At 41.3% G+C, this 14,274-nt stretch overlaps 1 protein-coding gene across 1 annotated transcript in view; it reads left to right on the top strand.

The window, feature by feature from the left end:
* GPCPD1 (glycerophosphocholine phosphodiesterase GDE1 homolog (S. cerevisiae)) overlaps positions 1 to 5,985 on the top strand; it is a 38,051-nt gene extending 32,066 nt beyond the window's left edge. The window contains 1 exon segment of the mRNA XM_009074028.1: positions 5,781 to 5,985. Coding sequence (XP_009072276.1) covers positions 5,781 to 5,985 — 205 coding nt within the window.
* Positions 5,986 to 14,274: the final 8,289 nt, after the last annotated feature.

Here is a 14,274-nt window from a genome sequence, read left to right as displayed (position 1 = left end):
CTACAAACCCCAGAAGTTTTAGCTGTTTTATCATTGAAGATGTGAAATTCATTATTACGAGATGATGATTAATTTGGGAAGCTGTATTAAATTAGAGTTTCTGATAGGTGAGAAAGAATATGTAATTGGGAAAGCATTAAGTCTAACCGATGTGTCAAATTATAGAAGACTTCCAAACTGTTTGCTTTAGCTAGGGTGCTGCTTTGGCTATTGATTTGCCTGGAAAAAAAAAAAGGGGGGTGGAGAGGGGTAATCAATAACTGTCAAGGGCTCTGTTTTATAAAGTGAAATCTGAGAGGCAGTGTAACGTATCTAGAGGCAAGAAATTAAATATGTTTGCTCTTGGAGTTCTAGGCTTTCAGTATAAAAAACAGCTGTCTTCAATCTATTCTTGACTTTGGGAGTCGTTCCAGAGTGGTAGGTCCAATGCTTCTCTGGTTTGCCAGAGTACGCTTCTTGTACTGTAGAGAATGTCTCCTTGTGTTCACTGGGAGTAAAAAGCAGTAACTAGATTTTTCTAGTTATTCCAGTTATTGTAGAGTCAGCTTCAGACTGAAGACATTAATATATAAGTCCTCTTCCTTGCTACAGCAGTGCTGCATGTTGTACCTGCTCTACAATTCATGATTGAGGCCCCCTTTAGTCAATGAGTCAGATACCTCTGAACTGAAATGCAGATGAAGCAGTACTCTGACTCTTTATTGTACTATCACAGAGTTATGAAAATTTGGCCCTATGGTATGCATAACTTAGTGATACATTGTTGATCCATGGACACGTGAGATGTTATAATCAACTACTGTTGCACAAAGTCTTTAAATGTCTGTTCATTTGATGTCTGCTAAGCAAGTCACCCAGACTTCTTAACTACTTCTGATGCAATAGATATTCACTACTATGGTAAACTAGTAAAGCAGGTGACAGCCTTATTTCTGACTTAATGTTACTTATATTACTTTAGATACTCACAGTTATTTAAATGTTATTAAATTTATGTCAGGGCTGCATGTCTGCTACATGTCATCCTATGTTCCCTTTTGTACCATTTAGCATGCTTTAAGTTGTAATATGATAGCAGAATACCTTTTATCTCACCCTTTGATTGCTAGCCAATTCATTGGGAGGCTGAATTCCCTTGTGGATTTAACTGAACAAGAAATTCTTAACCTGCCTGCGCTACTTTGGTCATTTAGGTTCTTAATAGTGTTCATCTCTCCTTTCACTGCCAGCCCCCTGTATCACTTCCACTTCAATATCTTTCCATTTTATTAAGAGGGACCCCAAAATTAACTCTAAAACTGTTTAAAAACAGCAGTTCAGTGCTGCATTTTTACTTTGTTTTTCAAGTAACAAACTGCAATTTGAGTAGCAATTACCTTGTGTAATTATTGCAGGCTTGTTAAGTTGAATTTTTAAAATGTCATTTCACTTTTTATTTTGTAGGCCAAAACAAATAATGGAATGTCCCTTTACAATTCTTAATTATTTTTAAAAATTTAATCATTGATTAAAATTAAATTCAGTCTTAACACACGTCCCTCTTAGAAGGAGTACGGCACTTTCTGAAAGTTGCATCAGATATCTCAAGCTGGATGTTTTGAAATATAGGTTGTGTTTGCAAGTCCTGGATGGAATGTCAAAATGTAAAGCCTGGCAGCAAGTGTTTCCATTCACGGTTGGATCTGCTAAATAAGGAGGCGGTCTTTCAGATAATTTGACACTATGAAGTTGATATAAAGAGTTTAAATAGCTATGGTCTTAAGCATCTATATTCTGTGCTGTTGGAAGGTTAGAAATGCATAAATTCAAAACTACAGTAAAGCAGAAACCAAGAGAGATGTACATGCCTTTTTCAGGGTCTAGAAATAAGTAGGGATTGCAGTAATGTGTTTATTAGTGTAAAGCCAGTTTATGCTGTGGTTGTCTTCGAATCCCAGAATATTTCCAGGGCTGAATCAAGATGTGCTTTTTCCATGATTTCTTAAGAATTATTGTTCTCTGGATTTTATGGCACAGTCCAGATACTTATCAAAAATCAGTGTGCCTGCTGTTTTGTGTTGCTGTTTACTAGACCTTTATTTATACTATCTTAAGTGTAAATTACCTGAATAAGCTAAGAAGTGAATAGAAGAATTTTAGTGAATTTTAGGTTGCTTGTATGTGGTCCTGAGTTACTGTATGCAGTAGTTATTTCTGAGATGATGAACTGTCTGCATAGAGATGATTTCTGTAAGCTATTTTTTCCAAACTTTAATCATCCATGTAGAATTGACCAAAACATTGTAGCCAGCTGTGAAGATGGCAGAAAAACTGTGTCCTGAACCAAAAGTGGATGATATCAAGCATTTGGGGGAAAAAAATGCAGGTAGGGGGTCTGACTTTGCTTTGCATGGAGAAAAACTGCAACACTAAATTTTGGAAGTTTACAAATGCCAACAATATTAAAAGAACAATCTCAGAGAGGCAGAGGAAAGAACACACACACACTTGCACCCCCTCCCCCATCCAGTTCTTTCTCCACTTAGGCTGCAGATTATTAGATATACCCAAAGACATTAAACCAAATGGATGTTCTGGTGTAGTTGCTGGGATGATATTCTACTATATTCCTATGTTCAAGTAGCATTCATCCCAGTGTTTAAAATAACCAAATGACTTGCATTAAAAGGGCAGCCTACAGAAAGATGCTACCTCTGTCTTCAGTCTTTTATTTGGGCCCTTATACAGAAAAGTACTTTATGTGCATGGCTGGGAATCTCCTGTTCACACATAAAATTAAATCTCATCCTTAAAATGCTTTATTAGTCTGATGTTTAGATTATAATTAGAGAAGAATCTTTATGGTAGTGAAATTCTGCTGCTTGGCAAAAAAATGAAGATTTTTAAATTAGGATTTGTTGGGTGATTTATCTGCTATTTTTCTCCTGGATAAGCTTCGTAAACAGTCCAGGAAAAATTTCTGTATTTGAATATATTTAACCTAGTAAGAACGATGCAGTATTATGTTTTCACGCCTGTTGGCTACATATTGAATACCAATGTGGAGATGGGGTGAGTGCTAACTTACACTTGCCTTATCTTTTTTCATTCATTTTACATGATCTGAGTTTTGTTCATTGAATAATATACACAACTGCATATAAATATTAAATCAGTAATTCTCAAACATTTGTGATTAAAGCCTTTGCTTTCTTTAAACACTACAGTTCCTTACGAAGGCATGTTGCATTTGCAGACTCCAGGCAAAAGCTGTGCTTGATTGATATTAGTAACTTCTCAAAACTAATACAAACTTAGCTGGAAATCAAGGCAAAAGTATTCTAAACACTTCTCAAAAGTAAAGACTATCTAAATCTGCACTGTCCTATTTGCCAGAAACTGCATGTTACTTAACAGCATGGATATAGTTGGTTTATATTTGATCTACTCAGTGATTGAGTTAAGATATTATGCAATGGCATTCTAAGTCTTCTCTATTTTGTGAATCGCAAAGTAAATTCACGTTTTCATTTCTCTTTGTATCTCAAAGTAGAGTTTTAATCAAAAGCTTCAGAAAATCTTTTTAGCATGAAAACAGTATTTCAGTGCTGCTGACTCTTCAGGGGTTGCAAAAACACCTGATGGAGCTAAACATACCAGTTTTACATCCACTTCTGCCCTGCAATGTCCTGCAAATCTTTTGTAGAAAGTGCTAATCTTAGAAAGTAATATTTAAAGGACTTTCCAGTCTTCTGCAGGAATAGAAGTTGGATGGTGGGACTTTGGTGCAGTTACTTACAAATCATTGTCCTGTTGAAGAATGAGGGATAGGGAGATGAGAGTTTATTCCTTATTTTGATGGTGATGTTGGAAGTTATTAATAAGAGAAGTCCTAGACCTATGCTCTGTTTTTGCAAAAGGGTGGTGTACTTTTGTAGACTCTAATGAAAAGAAATTTTGAGGTAGAAATGCAGTTGTGCTTCAAATAATCTCTGCTTTCAGTTCAGAAGAAACACTATCTGCAGATTAGAGTGGACTGGCTCCAGTGGACAGTTTGAAAGGAGCTTAGAGGCTTGGATTCATCCAAAATCTCAACTGAAAAGAATTTAATATGAAGCAAGAATTTGTTTATAGCAAAGAATTATAAAAAAATCCTGCCAGAAGCTGCTTAGAAACATGCTTAGGCATGTTCTAGGAACAAGGAGCTTGGAAACATGCCTTTGCTTTTCTAATGTCTAACTGATAGGAAGGACTTAAGATTCTTAGTTCCTAAGGTGTGTTGCTGTATAGAAAACTATATTTAGTTTCAGTGTTTTGTCTCGAATGCATAGAAAAATACATAATGTGTAAGCAAATTTAACTGAAGAAAGCAGAGGCCTCACCTGCATCCTGGAAGGAAGGAAGGTGGAGCTTTTATTTTACATATAGCTTCTGTTGGGTAAATTTGGGTCATATCTTGGGCCTGTACTGGATTGTAGGTGCTGTGCAAATAATTTAACTGCTGTGCCTTCTGGCTGAATTTCATTAATGTGAACAGAATTTATCCGTACAACTAGGAGTTTCTGCACAGAAATTGTCCTTGATATTACTGTAGAAAATATGATCCATATGAATATTTCTGTTGAAATGTTTCCTTATTTGAATTCCATTACTATACCAGTCTTTGAGTTGCATGTTATTTCGATGTCTCAGAGTTGCCAGCAGTTCACAAGTTGTTTTGTGGTACAAATGCACCTTGCACTCTATCCTATAGCACTCCGTTGTTCTGATTCTGACATTGTGTTCCTTTTGCACATATCTTGAATATGTATGAAAGACAGAATGAAGAAATAAAGTCAAACTAACTTCTTGAACGAATCATAAGTAAAAGTATGAGTATTCCTAGGACTAAGGCAGAAGCCATGGTAGTTTCTTCCAGAAGTTTTCATTTGAAAGAGATCAACCTGGAGACCTGCAGTATCTGAAACGGTATATGCGCAACAGCTACAAGTGAGGGCAACTGGATGCAAGGATTAAAATTTTGCATATAAATAAATGCTGATGCTAGAAATGAATGTTGGGAGATCAGAATGTATCCTTATCACAATAGTTTTACCAAAGTTAGGTTACACAAAAGCTTTTGCTTTATAATGATTTGCACCAAAATACTATTTGAGTAGGTTCAATGTGTACACTGTCAGACTCAAAATGTGTTTTGGATTTGGACAATTTGGTATGATGTTGACATTTCAAATCCTGCAGCTTCGTTTTCATGTGTGAAAGCAGGAAAGTGGTAAGAGGATAGACTATTTAAAGTAGTATTAACAGTTGATTTGCATTAGGTATGAAGAAAGATCAGATTTTCTGGTTTTTACTCTTAATTTAATATTGTTATGGTAATTAAAAAAATGGTACTGGACTGGGGGAGGTGAAATATTTCTTGAAAGAGTAAGTGTAAACTCCATTCAGTATTACATATGAGTAGTGTATTGCAGTCTGTTCAAATAATTTCAGGGCTCTGAAATTTCTTATGCTTTAAAGTTTACACTGCTCTTACTTCACTGTTTTGTGCCACTTGTAAAATCACATTTTTCAGGAAACTGAGGTAAATGCCAGTGGATAGCTTTTAGGTATATCCTATGAAATATTAACCAGTCTGTGTAAAAGGAATACCATTTTATATTGCAAGATGTGCAGCAAAACTTAGTGTGCTAACCTCAAACTGTCTTTAACATGGGGGGAAAAAATGGTTGCTTCATCTAGACTACATTTCTGTGAACTATCAGTTTATACTGATCAGTGTTTTTTCTTTTCTCATTCAGGATATATGATTCAAATCCTGAACAACCAAATATATTCCAGGTGGAGCAGCTGGAACGTCTCAAGAAAGAATTGCCAGAGCTAAAAAGCTGTGTTTGTCCCACAGTTAGCCACTTCAAATCCATATCTCAGTGTAAATGTCATCATAGTTGCCTGGAAGAGAAAGCTGTAGATAACTTGAAGAGTGTTCAAATGCAAAAGGACTAATTCTAGACAGAATGCCATTTTGTATCACTTTAATTTTCACCCTTAGAACAGTTCTGTCTATGCTTTCTGCTTGGTTTGATTTGTTCTGAAGCCTCCGAATAGCAATAACTGTGTTCTTCCTTCCTGGAAGTACTTAGCAAAATTTCAAACAATGTTAAAATATTCAGCCAGTTATAGTTACTGTTCCAATTTACATATATAGTTTTAACTTTTTCCTATAGTCATCTCAAATCTTGAAAAAGAAAATTAACAATAGTTCTTCTAGAATAACGAAAATTAATTAAGCAGAAGCCTCCGAATAGCAATAACTGTGTTCTTCCTTCCTGGAAGTACTTAGCAAAATTTCAAACAATGTTAAAATATTCAGCCAGTTATAGTTACTGTTCCAATTTACATATATAGTTTTAACTTTTTCCTATAGTCATCTCAAATCTTGAAAAAGAAAATTAACAATAGTTCTTCTAGAATAACGAAAATTAATTAAGCAGTCTTCGTAGTGAAAGAAACTCACCTTTTTTTTTTCACAATAATCTGATATTGAATATGCTGGAAAATTGTTTTGACTTCGATTTTACGTACAGGCTGACAAACTGTAGCATTTATATGACAACAAGAAATTAAGAGAGTGATTGTAAGATATATATAAATAGATCTGGCTTATAAAAACAGCTGAAGGAATTGGTACCTCATATATATGTATTTGCACTGATAGATCCACCTGTACAAAGCTTTGTGCCATTTAAAAATCTTTACATAGTTTTAAGTAAACTGCAATTCATATTGACTAATTTTTTCCCACTTCATTGGGCATTTAGGCTGCTGCCTTTGTGTTCTCATTTGTTAATTCAGTGGTACAGTGCCTGTGTGTAGCAGTTAAGGGTGAACCACAAGTATTTTTTTTTCATTAATTGCTCACAGGCCTACTAAACTTTAAAAATGTTGCTAGTAATTTTAGCATAATTACAGAAACATCTTCAGTGGCTGAAAATCATTTTTGCACAGTAACCTTAATAAACAGAATAGGTACCATGCACAAACTCTACAAAATGCATGCTTTATGTATTAAGCATGAAATACGGTGTTTGCTGAGGTCCTTGCATCTTTATGGTGCTAGTTATGTGTGAAGGGTGCAAAGACCAACTCAACTTAATCTTTGCCTGAAACCACAAGCCTGTTATTCAGGAACATTTGAAGAAAAGGCTATACCATATGTGGTTTGTCTTATTTACATAATGTAAGCTAGGAGCTTTTGTATTTTGCAAGGTTTTTGTTTTTTACCTTGGAGCAAGAATCACAAATGTACTGAATTCAGATAATCGGTATTCTGTGACTGCTATCTACCCTCTGTAATTTATTACAAAGTCAGAGTTTAGAGTTCTTAATAGATAGGTATGCATGTCCTTTTTCCTCCTGAAAAGGAGGTCATGACAATACAACAGCTGTCACTTTCTACTGAAGTGTTAATGTATAATAAGAATGGAAAATATTTATTTTTTCTCTTGTAAATTGACAATGAAAACAACAGTATGTACTATATTCTTTATATACAGTCATTGCTACGTAGAACTGATTGTAGAGTAAAACCGTTGCAAATAAGTGCTTGAGCCTGCACTGCTTAGCAGTTTGAAACAGCTTGTTTTGATGTGCATTTTAGTATTTCAAGTTAATTTGTCCTGCACAAACAGCACAGTAATGATTAGGTGTCTGGAAGCTGTCTTTTATTAAAAAACCAAACAACCCAAAACTAACTCTTAACCAAAATTGGAAGTGTGTGAGCTGTGTTTTTGAGAGGGGAGGAGGCACTGAACCAGAGTCTTGACATCAGGAATCTGTTCCTGTTACCTGATAAATTCCTCATCTATGTGATTTTTTTTTTTTTTTTTTGTCATTTATATACCCCTGTGGGATTCTCTTGACAGGTCTTGAGGGCTTTGCCAGTAGCTATTCAACTTCTAGTAGAGCTACAATGAAAGCTGGGCAAAACATCCATAGTGCTGTTGAACATGAAAGCTATTTTGTGTGAAGATGGTTTAAAAGCTGTACTGTCTGAAGCTCCCTCTTGGCCTCCTAATCACATTGTGATGCTGAGAAGGGGTTAGGCACCCTTAAAAACTTGTTTACCAACCTTCAGGTGCTCAGAAAATAGCATTTGCCTAATCTGTTTGAGGCAGGTGGAGGTGGAAATAAATACACCCACTGTGATGATTTCCAAGATAATTTTGAGCAGTGTTACAATTTTGGTATAGTCTTGCTGACTCCCTTATTTATGACTAAGTTGTGTCAGCAACTTTCTTCAAACCTGACTGGCTTTAGTAAGTTCTTCTGCTGTGTCAGTTCTTGGAGCTGAGTTCATGGGTTGGCCACACTGAACAGTTTTTCTGCCACAGCCAATGGCAATGTAGCACAGCAATGGCAATGTAGGGCAACCAAAGAGCAGGGTTGTGGGAACTGGCAGGGGAACCTGCCACCTCTTGCATTTGAGTGCTTGTTGGAGACCAGTGTGGTCTGGAGCACAGATGGCTTTGCTCCAGCCATGGGACGAGTGCAGATTTTTAACCCAGTGATGTGTGACCCTATAGTAGGTGAGACAGAATTTCACTCTTGATTTTGGAACATTTCCTTAAGCCCACCCAAAGACTGGACTCTACCATGACTCATGAGACCTGTGTTATTTCATACTCTGTCTCTGTCCTGTGTGCAAGTGGGAAGGGAGGATGAGAGCCTTGGTCCATACAGCAGAGTAGTCTGGAGAGTACGTTCCTGCGCAGAAGTGCTTGGATAACCATACTCAATTGCTGTGATAAACCTCTGGTAAACTTCAGCCAGAGCTGTGTAAAGAGAGGGGAGTTAAATTTGTATATTCAAGATACGGAGGAGGAGTGAACTAACACACCCTTTTACACGCAACATCCATTTTGGCCAAGGGGGCTGAATTTGTCCCTTGCAGAAGTGCATTTGCCCCACAGGAGCAGTTTGCCTACCACCATATTCAGGAGGCTACTGAAGCAATTCGTGTTGCCTCTTGCTGACAGATGTGCTGGTGCTCACCCTGCATGTGGATCCCCGGTGTTTGCATTTCCAACAGCTCCTCTTTTGCATTTCAAGGCCCCCAGTTTTTCCCGGGCAAATCCGTTTGCCTCTTCTGTTGTTTGTGCTTGGCCCCCTGCAGAGCAGCAGCTCTCACCCTGTTCCTCCTTATTGTGCTTGGGACTGTGTATGAGCCATTTGGACAAAGCTCAGCATTTTAGCTGCCAGTAGCAAAATTGCATGCCGGTCTTGCATGTGCCTGTTTGTAGCGTGCCCACATGAGCGCAGCGGACGGGCTTGGTTTATGGTGGGTGATTTGACAAATGAAGGGAAATGTTCACTGGCATGGCAGCAATAAAATGACCAAAGACCAACAAAGGAGGCTGAAAAATAATGTAGTCCCTCCCCCTAGGTTACCAATCCCTATGGATTTATCTAGCCTGCTTTAAGAACAGCCAGAACCTCCCGGGACTTGCCTAGCACTGTTAGAATCATAGAATCGGAATCATAGACTCAACCTGGTTGAAAGAGACCTCAGAGATCATCGAGTCCAACTCTACCACCATTACTACACTATGGCATTAAGTGCCACATCCAGTCTGTTCTTGAAAACCTCCAGGGATGGTGAATCCACCACCTCCCTGGGCAGCCCATTCCAAGGCCCGACTACTCTCTCTGTAAAAAATCTCTTCCTAAGTCGGATATTTTATAACAGTCCCGATTTCCACCTGGACCTCCACAGCTCTGCTGTGGGGCCATGACTTTCATGTTACCCAGCTGGAGGCAGAGAACGCACTTTTGCCACCCTCTTCATCACGTTCAGGCCCCCACTTTCTGTTCTGCAGCCTGAGCAGCCCCCAGCGCTGCAAACTTGAAGTGGCCACCTGTGATGGGTGCTGCTGACCCCGGGTGGCGGGTGCAGATTTTCCTCCCTGGTGGTGCCGATGAAGACATCACCCCTATGCCACAGTGACCCTCTGCTGCACACCAGCCCTGCCAGGGATATACTGCACGGAACTGAAGTCCTGCCAGAAATGATTGAGGTCATACTGAGAGTAACTGGGACCACACTGAGACTGCCTGGGAGTGACTGTGCAAGTGGTATCATCCTAGGAGCAAGTGGGAGTGACTGGGAGCAGCTGTGCCTCTCCTAGGGGTAAATGGGCTCCGATTTCAAGTGACTGGGGGTGACTGGAATCATCCAGAAGGTGACTGGGATCATACTGTGTGTGACTGGTACCATGTTAGGGGAAACTGGCATCATGTTGTGGGTAACTGGGATATACTGGGAGCACCTAGAGACATGCTTTTGGGGTAACTGGGATCATATTGGGAGCAACTGGGACCCCATTGATGATAATTGGGATCATACTGGGAATGACTAGGAGCATGCCAGGGGCATTTGTGGTGTACAGGAAGCAACAGGGGTCATATTGGGAGCACTCTCAGAGTCACTAGGAGTGGCTGCCTCCAACTGGGATCATTCTGGAATCATACTGGGGGTGACTGGGACTTTGTTGGGGGCAAGTGACAGTGACTGGCACCATACTGGAATGACTGGAATCATACTTGGGCTCATACTGGGAGTGACAGGGACTATGCTAAGGACAACTAGGAGCACCTGGGATCACACTGATAAGAACTGGGAGCAACTGGAATCATGCTGGAGGTGACTGGGATCATGCTGGGGTCATACTGGGATTGACTAGGAGCATGATGGGGATAACTGGGACCATGTTGGGGGCAATGATCCCACTTGCTCCCTGTAGATCCCAGTTGCAAATGTAAGGGGAAGCTCAGCTTTCCCAAGCCTTTTTGTTTGAGAGGAGTTGCAAGACATATTCAACTTTGGATCTGGACTTTTTTTAGAGATAGTCAAGGTGTTTATTTCTTTCATAAGTACGCACCGCCACCTGGTGACCAAGCTTTTTGTCCTGGCACCGTTAGTGTGGGAGCAGTAAGTGTTGGGGTTCCGCTTGAGAGTCTGACTCTGCAGGAGTGATGCAGTAAGTCACTCGTCTAGTTGTTGGCAGTGCACTTTATAGGCTGCAAAAGGAAGGTGATGTGCAGCCTTGGCTCTTTCTTCTACAACCTTTTCGGTGGGACCAGCTGATGAAGGTTTTTAATGTTGTAAAAAATCTCTCTGAGACTGAACAAGGTGCGTTGAGTGGAGCAGGAGAGCGCACAGACCTGTTGGTGGTGCTTTTTATAAACTGAAAAAGGAAAGCAAAAGCCACCACTTGCTTTTTTATAACACCTTTAGAATGATAGCAGTTGCTGGACCTTATAAGGTTTGAAGCTTCCAGTATGACCCCAGCTGTTCACAGTAGCTGTCAGTGTGGTCCTAGTTGCTTCCGGTCATGCCCAGTATGAACCCACTCACCCCCAGTATGATTCCAGTTGGAGTCCAGTTGGCCCCAGCATAGGCCCAGTTGCTCCCAGTCACTCCCACTTGCTTATAGCAAAATCTCAGTTACTCTCAACCACTCCCAGTGACAATCAATGTGGTCCCAGTTGCTCTAAGTGTAGTATCAGTCACATCCAGCAGGAGTCCCATTGCTCCCAGTATATCTCAGGTGATCCCGGTATGTTCCTAGTCATTCCATGCGTCTCTCAACTTTGCCAATTGATAGTTTATGGGTCAGGATTAAGGGTAGGGTTGGGACAGGGGATGTTGTACTGGGGGTCTGCTACAGGCCTCTTGATCAGGAGGAGGGTGTGGATGAAGCCCTCTATAGACAGATGAGAATAGCCTCAAGCTAACAAGGCCTGGTCCTCATGGGGGATTTCAATCACCCCAGTATCTGTTGGAAGAGCAACATGGCAGTGCACAGGCAATCCCAGAGGTTCCTCAAATGTGGGAATGACAGCTTCCTTACAGAGATAATCGAGGAACCAACAAGAAGAGGAGCCATGCTGGACATCGTGCTCACCAACAGGGAGGAGCTGGTGAGGAATGTGGTGCTCCAAGGCAGCCTTGTCTGCAGCAATCATGAGATGATGGTGTTTGAGATACTTAGGGCAGTGAGGAAGGCATGCAGCAAGCTCACGGTTTTGGACTTCAGGAGAGCAGCCTCTTCAAGGACCTTGGCAGAGTCCCTTGGGATGAAGTCTTGGAAGGCAGAGGGGCCCAAGATTGCTGGCTGATATTCAGGGATCACCTCCTCCAAGGTCAGGAACAATGCATCCCAACAGGGAGGAAATCAGGCAAAAATGCCAGAAGGCCTTTGTGGATGAATAAGGAGTTGCTGAGGAAACTCAGGGGGAAAATTGAGGCCTTTAGGAGATGGAAAGGAGGACAAATGGCCTAGGAGAAATACAGAGAAGTTATAAGGGAAGCTAGAGACATGGTCAGGAAAGCTAAGGCAGTTGGAATTGTGACTAGCCAGGGACATTAAGTTTAACAGGAAGGGCTTCTACAGGTACACCGCATGCAAAAGGAAGGCTAGGGACAATGTGGGCCCTCTCTGGAAGGAAACAGGAGACATGGCTAATATGGGTAAAGAAAAGGCTGAGGTTCTCCATTACTTCTTCCTCAGTCTTCAACTCCAAGTGCTCCAGCCATACTGACCAGGCTGAGAAAGACAAAGGTGGAGACTGGGAGGATGAAACCCCTGAGCCCATTGCAGAAGAGGATCAGGTTCGAGACCATCCCAGGAACCTGAGTGTGCATAAGTCCTAATGAGATTCATCCTCAGGTCCTGAGCGGATTGGCAGATGTACTTGCTAAGCCACTACCTGTAATTTTTGAGAAACTGTGGCAGTCAAATGAAGTCCCTGATGACTGGAAAAGGAAAACATAACCCCCATTTTTAAAAAGGGGAAAGCAGAAGAACAAGGGAACTATTGACCAGTCAGTTTCACCTCTGTGCCAGACACGATCATTTGAGCAGATTCTTCTGGAAGCTATGCTTAGGCACATGTAAAGCAAAGAGGTGATCAGTAATAATCAACAGGGCTTTACCAGGGGCAAGTCATGCCTGATGAATTTTGTGGCCTTCTATGATGGACCACAGCATTTCTGAACAGGGGCAGAGCAACTGATACCATCTACCTGGACTTATGCTAAGTGTTTGATACTGTCCCGCATATCCTTGTCTCTAAATTGGAGAGACATGGATTTGATGGGTGGACCACTTTGTGGATAAAGAACTGGCTGGACACTGGTTGCACACAGAGGGTTGTGGTCAGCGGCTCATTGTCCACATGGAGGCCAGTGATGAGCGATATCCCTCAGGGGTCAGTGCAGGGGCCAACACTACTCAACATCTTTGTTGGTGGCATGGACAGTGGAATTGAGTGCACCCTTAGCAAGTTCACTGACAATACCAAGCTGTGTGGGGCAGTTGACATGCTGGAGAGAAGGGACCTTGACAAGCTTGAGAGGTAGACTAATGAAAGTTCATGAAGTGCAGTGCAAGGTCCTACATCCGGGTCATGCCAATCCCAGGCATACTGTAAGGAATTAAAGAATACCTTGTCTGTCTCAAACACTGTTAAGACCACTAAAGGGATTAGCCCTAAGACACGCTAGCCACCAAGGTGACAACTTGAGAAAGCACAAAAGAGATGAGTTTGTCGTAATTCCACGCCCCCGTAGAGGTGAGATCTGGTTAGCACATCCTGATTAACGTATCTAAACAAAAATTCCCACTGTGACAAACTGCATATACTGCTCCTAATCACACCCAGAATGCTCCCAGTCATGCCCAATTGCTTCTAGCATGATCCCAGTCAGACACAGACACTCCCAGTCACTCTCAGTGTGACCCAAGTTGCTCTATGATCCCAGTCACCTCCAGCAGGATTCCAGTTGCTCCTAGTATAACCCAGGTGCTTCCAACATTTCCTAGTCATGCACAGTATGATCTCAGTCACCCTCTGGATGATTCCAGTCACTCCCAGTTGGAGCCCAGTTACCCCTAGTATAGGCCCAGTTGCTCACAGTCTTCCCCAGCATGGTCCCTGACTCTCCCACCTGCCCCCAGTGGGATGCCAGTCTCCCCAGCGTGGTTCCAGGATCTTCCAGGATGATCTCAGTGTGTCACCAGCTAGCTCCCAGAATGGTCTCCCTAGCACCAGGTCACCATTGGTATGGTCCCACTCACTCCCAGTAGGATCCCAGTCGCCTCCATCATGGGCCCACTTGCTCCCAGTCACCTTCAGAATGGTTCAACTCACTCCCACTGTGATTCTAATATGATCCTCATGTCTCCCAGTCATCCCCAGTATCACAGAAACATAGAATCAACTGGGTTGGAA

The sequence above is a fragment of the Acanthisitta chloris genome, unplaced genomic scaffold, assembly GCF_000695815.1.
Source record: "Acanthisitta chloris isolate BGI_N310 unplaced genomic scaffold, ASM69581v1 scaffold18854, whole genome shotgun sequence".
NCBI lineage: Eukaryota > Metazoa > Chordata > Aves > Passeriformes > Acanthisittidae > Acanthisitta > Acanthisitta chloris.
Note: the sequence above shows the minus strand (reverse complement) of the source record. Positions and strands in the feature narration are given on the sequence as shown.